Here is an 8,498-nt window from a genome sequence, read left to right as displayed (position 1 = left end):
GGGGGAGGGGGGGGGTTTCGGACTATGAACTAAATAAGTACGTTCTGACTGTACGTTCAAACGTAAAAATACCATTGGTAGTACTGGTCACGCATCACGGTTGCGGCCGGCACTCACCATGAAAACCAAGGGTTGTGGGCCACCTGAGGCCTTTGGAGAATTATGATGTCGTTGATCAGAAGTTTATCTGATTTCCCAAACTATAAGACTTTGGCCGCAAATCAAGCGAGAAAAATGTCCCTAAGTACATACAGCTGAAATGGGTAGGTCTGAAGAAAAGGCATTCCGCACTTGGAAACACGGTCTGCAGGAAGTGGTACTATATGAGGGATAGTTCGCTCATCACGTGACTCCTTGACGTTCGGGGATGAGGGGATGAGTCACGACAGTCAGATGGAAACCAAGATACTTTGTAACAATGAGTCAAGCACCAGACAACCTGGTATATTGGAAAGTCACCTTGAATATCGCGCCAATTTCGTGATCTAGGAGGTCATTACTGAAGTGTCGCTTATTATCTTTACGATTTGAACCAAGTCAAATTATTTGCGCCACAGCATTCCTTCATCATAACAAAGGTAGCAACTCGGCACGGGTCTTTTGAAATATAATGCGAGCCTATTGTTGATAAGATTTATTGTTTCTTTGGGCATCCACGATGTTTTCCGAATCTTCCATTATCTTGGTTCCATGGGACCCGGACTCACCAGAGCATTTCGAACGGTTGAAACAACAAAGGATTGTTTGCGGGTGGAAGGTGGAGGCAGTTGATTCGTGGGCAGAACTTCAGAGAAAGGGAGTGATCGGAATGCATTGGATTGTAAGTACACGTTACGCGTCTATTCAACGTTGGTAGCCAGGCCTTGGTCCCGTGTCATTCCATTGAGACCCAGCCAGCTTGGACAGCCCAGTCGTTACCTCAATTCGAAAGCGCTACTTAGTATTCTTGGCTCTTGATCTTTATAACGGCTACACACGTACGTTGTGTTGAAGATCAGTGCGCACACTGTTGCCTGACAAGAACTGAGACTTCACTCCCATTTCTCCTACCTCTACTCTCTGGGCATCAATTCCCCTCTGCATACTAATAGGCTAACTAGGTCCTCTCTCCAACCAATCCACTTACAGCAGACCGTCTGCTGAAACACACGACAGCTTATCCAAAAGAGTCCATACCACTTCGGGACTCCAGTCAGCGAATCCTCTCTCGTGCACACATGCCAAACGCAGAGCTCAGTACTTTCCTGCCAATCGGGCACATTTCGCTGGACTCGTGGACTTCGGATCCAGATCTGAAGACCTCAGCTGCTAATGGAATATACTCAATAATGTGTTTCTACATCTCTAGGGTATTGCAGAATGGTGGACTTGGGGCAGCCGCACTGGCCTCATGCGAACAGTGAGTTGCTTACCCAAGTACAGCACTACTATAGTCCTTAGGCAGGGCTTCTAAAATTGCATAGAATGGCCGTCGTCGATCTCGGCGCCAAAACTATCACACTGAACACCATCGGCAACGAGGAGTGCCTTCCCAACAATCCGCGGAGGATAGCCATGGGAAAAACGAACATACCAAAGGTACCTTTAGACCGTATATTTTGTTTTAGGGTTTAGTTCTGATAAAGTCGCAGCCTACCAATGAAGACTGGTACACTCACCGAGGTTACAAGTCTTACTTCCGCAAGAACGACGCATGGTTCGACACGGACCCAACTGGCAAGAAATGGGGTGTCACCTCTGCCTTCCTGAGGAAAGACCTTGTGTAGACCTTTTGAGACGGAGGAACTGATTTCACCGAACGCGTTGATCGACGGAACAGTAAATATGCATGCAGGGAGAGTAAAGTCTGTTGCAGATTCGTCTGATACAAGTGGAAACAATCGACTGCGTGTGATGCAGGAACCAGCGATCTGAGGTCAATCAACGCAAGATAATGTAGAGAGGTCAAAGCACACTGCAAAACCCAGGTCTCTATACTTTGCCTACTTCTACAGAGTGTGACGTGTTTCGCTGTGTCATTGATCTTCCAGCGACGAATACAGTCAAGGGTCTTGCTAGGGTCAGACGTTTTTGCTCCATTGCCAGGGGCGGGATCCATCTGAAAATGCAGGTTTCCACAAATAATTGCCCTTGCTTTCCAACTTATGGCACGACAAGGAAGGGATGCGAAAGTTTATAGACAATCGGGGGCTGAAGTCAGTACTAATCGAGAACCCTCCCGGAAGCTTATCAAAATGGGGACATGCAATGTCTAGCATTCAGCATTAAATTCCTTCCAAAATTGGGTGTGCGCCACCCCCTGTCGGATGAGCAGTGGAGAACTGCATACATCAACCACATTGACGTGTCTCAATGTCGACCCCCGGCCCAATGCCGCGGACCAGCCAGGTGTCTAGAATACATAGCGACTTCAGACTGAGAAACAGTCTGCGGAAATCCCCGAGATATTTGACAGGGTTGCAAGATAAGGGGTGCAACGCATATCATCAGCGGCATATCGTGGGCGGCATATCGTGGGGAGCGCCGGAACAAACCGAGATGGCAGCGAGGCGGAGAAACACACCTCGGTCGCCAAGCAAGACAAATTTTCGCAAACACTTCCCGGGTTTGTCACCGACTCCGGGCAGTAGAGACTCAGGTGAAAAAACGCCACTGGGCGCCACGACGTTGCTCGTGATCAGCAAGAATAGCAACAACAGGCTTTCCCCTGGTGCATGTATTTGTGCTTCGATGATTGGCTGTCTGCAGCCTGGGAATATCCCAGACACCACGACAACCATACAGTACAGCACAGGCTGGGCCCAGGAGGGATGTCATGGCTACTCCAACCCCGCATGTGCCCAGGGTCTTGGCTCGTTTGCCCGGACATTGAATACCGACGACAGAATGACCGTCGCCTAGATGGAGCTCGAGCCGGGGGCGGGATTTTGAGATATCATTATACCGCTGCCGAGTTTCTTCAAATTCCTATGTGAGCCGTGGAATGCCACTGTGAGTCATGAGACCCCTACAGAGAAAGACTCCTCTTTTGTCATCTGGCACACTGTAGGACTATAATTGTGAGAATAATCAGTCCCAACAAGCTCCCTAGACTGAACAGTGGTTGCAACTGCTTTGACAATACACCTGACCCATGCTAGTGTTGCGGCCCTGACGACTCAAGCATCTGGGATCAGAACATGTGTTGAACATATCTGGCAATGCAATTAAGACAATTTCACAGAAAACACGCTTACAGATAATCTATGCCAAAGGTGTAGTGCTTTGGGACAGAAGCAAATATATCAACTTGAACTATATATGTACCTTTGCCTGATGTCGACAGAGATTGATCACCCTATTTTGGTTATCTTCCGGAAGACCTTGTTTCGTATAGGCAAATATGAAACCCCAATGCTTCCAGATGGTTCACTTTGGACCATCTGGCAGCCAGGTATGCTCGCACGTCTGCCCCAATGAACACTGTGATACCAAAATCATCTCGAGATACGTACCTGAGCCAAGGTGTTTCTGAGGAGCGAGGCAGTGCTAGGGTCTATTCTTGGCTTGATCGATGCGGCCTGTAAGTTAACGATCACTCGTATACATCAAAGCCACTTAACATTACATCGGCGCGTTGTCTCGCATGATACATGATAGTTTCAAGAAACCGACGATTTGCTAAGGCCAGACATGGTTTGTAAACGTCATTTCCTATCAGTCGATGTCAGATCTGGTTACGGCAACACACTTGACAGCGGGCCAAAGTTGAGGCAAGTCAGTCAGCGCGAGAAGCTGGCATTGTTAATTCAGATACAGCAGACTTCTCAAGAGCATTCCATGGGGCATACCCTGAGTCTAGATTTCCGATGTGGGAAGAAAACCGTGCAATGATGATTGGTGGATTTCAAAACATGGACAGGAGAGATTCGACCAGTGCACCTGAATGTGAGACTACAGTCAGTTCGTACCTTGGTATTGGAATTTTTCTTCGCATAGACTTGGAATTGATGGAGCTGCGATAGTAGAGCCTAATTCCGTCTAGTGCTGGATTTCGGTCTCTCCGGGCCTTTAAGAGACGAGAAGAACATGTGGCAACGTAAAATGACTTGAAGCCCAACGGAAGACCAAAACCTCAAAAACCTTCCAAGTTGGACTGAACTTGAAGGGATCTTTGCGTGCTTCTCGAGTGGCTGGTCAGCGCTATAGAGCCACATCAAAGCTCCAGTGCACATGCCAGAGGCGGTGAGGCACGACTTGAGGGAATAACCTGGAAGGGCCTGAGATAGTCCGTCCTTCGGTCTGTCATGGCAGTCACGGGAACCAATTCACCCGCCCGCTTTATTTTTTCGACCCACTCAGTGAAGACCTTGAAAGAACCTGGGCCTCATCACCCTCTAATCAAGCTCTTGGTGGCCTGGCGATGCAGCGCTTGCGGGAGATCTGCAGTTCATAACGCGAGTCATTCGGGCTTGACGTGTCGCCGACTGCGGGAGCCTTACTGCTGGCTTCCCAACGGCCCACGGGTCTTCCCTGCTGTGGCGCATACAATGGAGACCTTGGCTACTGGCTGCCCAGATAGTAAACGACTCGATCATGGTTAATTGGTGCGGTGGAGAATCGCGATTCGTAACGGGAACCAGCAGGACCAGCCCAGGCTCGTATCACATCGCGTTTATGCAACGCGTTTGTTGCTGGCCTTGGCTATTGATGCACCATTTGGCCGAATCCTGCGAAGACGTTCCAAAGTGGGAAGCACCCGGCGTATCGGGATGTGCTACGACGAGCCCGTGACCTAATAGCGTCCGAAAAGAGGGCTGACGGACTGAGTTTGAATCCCACATGAGAATGGGACTGGAACCGTTGGCAGGTTGGCCGTTAGGTATCGATATGGACTACCGAATCCACCACCGGAACCCGCACAGACACCGCCTCCATGTCTGGGGCGTTCTGGTGCCGTGAACAGGCGCACGCACCGTCGTAATGCTAAGTAGACCTCTACCGCTTCGGCGCGAAAAATGCGTCTCATTCCCGGATTTCTGGGCTGAGTTCCTTTCCCTTTTGAATACATCAGATGCGAACTCTGCTCAATACTGTTTGGAGCTTACTGTGTGAATGAGGTTGGGGCTAAATCAGCTAGCGGTGCCCCGAGGAGTTGGAAAGTCGATCGGCACGTCGTCTACGGGTAGATCAAGTCTCCCCACCGCGCACATGGACGCCTAGAGAAGGCCAAGCTGTTCCCAGCGGTGAGGTTTGAGTTTGAGCCATCTCATTGTCAGATTATTTGAGTTCACACTTCGGAATGCGACGATACAAAAGGGACTCTTTCCGGACAGCTGAACCCTTTGGGAAATGACGTCGCGCTCATTTGTGGAAGCATGAGTACTCAACCATTTGGTAACGACGAAATGCCTAGATCTATCTAAACGCGGAACTGCTGAAGATCCGCTGGCACGCCATCATAGCGTACTCTAGCGTGAGAAGGAAGTCCTTTCCACTCGTGACTAGACATGCACTAACTACTGTGTACAGTACCTCAGCTTCTGTTTAGAAGTTGTTCGATCCACCCTATGAGGCTGTGAACAAAGGTGGTTCTGGACGAGAGTATTACGTGTTGCTTCCGCCGCACCTGTAGGAAGTATTTCTTGCTTCTCCACAGTGCGTTACTCCAGGAACGTGTTACCTTTCGCGATCCGGCCAGGCTCTGTCCCGTGCCCACGATCGGTGAAGGAGTCGGTATTACAGCTAATAGATCTTCAAGCTATACTAAGCAAGGTGAGCAGTGCTCTCACCTATGGTCTGTACTAAGACCCGAAGCGTGAGTGTGTGGCAGGGAAACTGAGCTGCAGGGATCCCATGACGGCATGGTCTCTACAGGGGTGTTCCCCGACCTTGGGGACTCGTCTTCTCATGTACCCAGAGGTAACGTCTGGTTGCCGCAATGGAGGTCTACGGCCTCAGCAGTGTACCATAGTAGAGAACAGGCTTGGCTAGGCAAGGAGCTGCAAGGGCACCGAACACCGTCTTGATCACCGGAAACGGGTGATCTTCGCAAGTCACTTGTCTATTGAATTGTGCATGGTCAAGCGAAATAACATGAGATATGGTGATCTGCATGCAGCCTGGTTCAGGCATAGGGCCTCTCAGATTCAAGCCTCCAAGTCGATATTTATATCTACGTAAACTCAGTGCGACTGCACCCTAGATAAAAATCCGCATCGACCCTTATTACGGCTGATAATCCTGTGGCGTTCGTCATGTCAGTGTTGGGCCTCCAAAGTCTAGACTGGATAAAGATGCAGGTCACGTACTTGAAACCAGCCACATCTGAAAGCTCTCAATTAGACGACTTCTTTTCAAACCCGGAGCTCTACCATGTCAAGGGAACGCCATGTCTGGAAAACCGGCTTAAATGTTACCTTTCTGGACACGAGGCGCTCAGACTTGAAGAATCGGCGAATGACTGGGCACCCTAACATAGTGATACACCCCGTACTCCCTCCCAAGAGATGATGCACTTGATGCTGCAGAGTGTCACTCGGTGGTACCAGTGCAGCAGCGCTCGCAGCAGCCACGCCGTCACGGACATAATGTCAAGATGGACAGCTTACATACTCTGAAACCCGGACAGACGGCCAGTCTCCACTGGCGAGAAAGAACTTGTTATCTGAGCATTCTGAACAATCCTGGTCTCGACGATTAAACTCATCCTCACACCCCCTCCCTCGCCAATCACGCGTGGTGCAGGTATAGATAGCGTGCTGCGACATAGAGCTCACTTAATGATTTGACCATAGGGAGTCGGGTGCCACAAGCGCAATCTCAGTAATACTGTAGCAAAATGCTTGAGACATGGAATAGGAACATTCAGCTGACCTTAAAGGTTTGAGGACGTGCGCCACTTCGTCCAAAAAACGATGGGACGTAATGAACCGTACCCCTCACCTGGTTATTGCCAGGCGGTGGCACTGTTCTTGCGATGGCCGAGGCGTTATGAGGGTACAGAGCAACGTGGGGGTTGCGCCGATGGAAGCAATGGTCCTGACGGCTCATCATCGAGTTACACCCATGGAAGCTCCATACTTTCATGCGTGTTTGATGGGATTTTGCCGGCCTTCAATGCCCCTTCGAGGCAACCCGTATGTACTCCACACTTAGCCATGCCCCCTACCAGAGTTCCATCAGCGGCACTTGCTGCAGTGGTCGTGATCAGAAACCGGGCTCAAATGCAGAGAGGCCGGAGTATTGCTCATCGATCGTCTTTCGATACATGTCACGCTGATTGTCGCATACCATGGCCGGCTGCATAGAGGTGGCCTGAGAGACCATGAACAACAATAGGCAAGGCCGCCTGCAACATGGTCGGCCACCGGGGGATGTCTTGGCGGAAGAAGTACATGGGATGATGCTCCAGCTTCAGACGCGCAGAAAGGGCCCTAGGTTCTTTGTGAGGGCCCAAGGGGTTTCCAAGCACCGACGGTGCAATGATCGGCCCGCCGTACAGGCTGCCTGTGGATCGCAGTCTCTACGGGTGCGAAAGGCGACCTGCGCAGGGCATCCGTTTTCTCGCTCACAGAAACCCGACTGAGCAGAGCCGAGACATAGAGTGGGCGAGATGTGGCCGCCGGGATACACTTCTCAGCTGCGTGAGTGTTGCGAGACACCATCATAGACATCGAGAGGACCGATTAGCAGACAGCTTGGTTCAAGGCGCATCCACAGCAATGGTCACGTCCCAGTTGGCAAGATAGGCTAAATCCCAGGTTGCAAGATCTACCCGAGAGCATTGACCAGGCGCTGTCACCAGCGGCCTCGCCCACTGCACCGGTGCTATGGAGGACCAGGACGAGCCCGGGCGGCTTTGAGCGGGGACTGGCTTGGCTGGAGGGCGGGTGTCCGCGCTGCTATACCTAATGCCTGCCACCTCTACCTTAATTTTGGCTCCCGCGTCCCCGCCAATCCGCCCGCCATCTGGATTCCAGCCGATTAGCTATCGTCTGTGCCGCACGCTCGAATATATTGCCCGTCTAATTGCTTAGTTGTGTGAACCACGTTGCAGCTCAAGCACGATGCGGTTTAATGGATCAGATATAGCACAATGACGCAACCGTATGGCGCTGCACCGCTTCGGCACACGGCTCGGTTCCATTCTGCCCTCGGGGGCTGGTAGGGCTGCTCGGTGACAACTGTGTCGGCCGGTAGGGTGAGATTATACCAACGTTGCAGTCATCTCTACAGCAAGCATTCGCCATCTACGAGACGACTCATTGGCCACTTGCCATTCTGTTAGGTCATACTGGCGCACGACGGTGAGTGCTGTATGTATCGGACCCAGGGGTTGAGCGTTTCAGTTGGACGTATCTCTCCTCGGGCATGAATAGTCCGCGGACCTGCGTTTGGCCGCGTCTGCTTTGACTCTCCATGGAGCGTCTCGGGCCGGGCGAGGACGATCTGGTAAGAAATGTGCACACGGCAGCCTGGCCACTCTTCAGAACCCGCCAATGTGAGATCTCGTTGCT

The 8,498-nt window shown here is 51.2% G+C and overlaps 1 protein-coding gene across 1 annotated transcript; it reads left to right on the top strand.

The window, feature by feature from the left end:
- Positions 1-658: 658 nt before the first annotated feature.
- Positions 659-1,766, top strand: JN550_004597 (uncharacterized protein; the record flags this gene model as incomplete). Its single annotated transcript, XM_049316130.1, has 4 exons — positions 659-820; positions 1,101-1,399; positions 1,464-1,578; positions 1,632-1,766. 4 exons carry the CDS (start codon positions 659-661, stop codon positions 1,764-1,766), a joined length of 711 nt encoding a protein of 236 aa, XP_049173669.1.
- Positions 1,767-8,498: the final 6,732 nt, after the last annotated feature.

Source organism: Neoarthrinium moseri (assembly GCF_022829205.1).
Source record: "Neoarthrinium moseri strain CBS 164.80 chromosome Unknown scaffold12_Wmoseri_CBS_16480, whole genome shotgun sequence".
In the NCBI taxonomy this organism is placed as follows: Eukaryota; Fungi; Ascomycota; class Sordariomycetes; order Amphisphaeriales; family Apiosporaceae; genus Neoarthrinium; species Neoarthrinium moseri.
The sequence above is the reverse complement of the archived record's forward strand: the minus strand, read 5'-3'. Positions and strand labels throughout refer to the sequence as shown.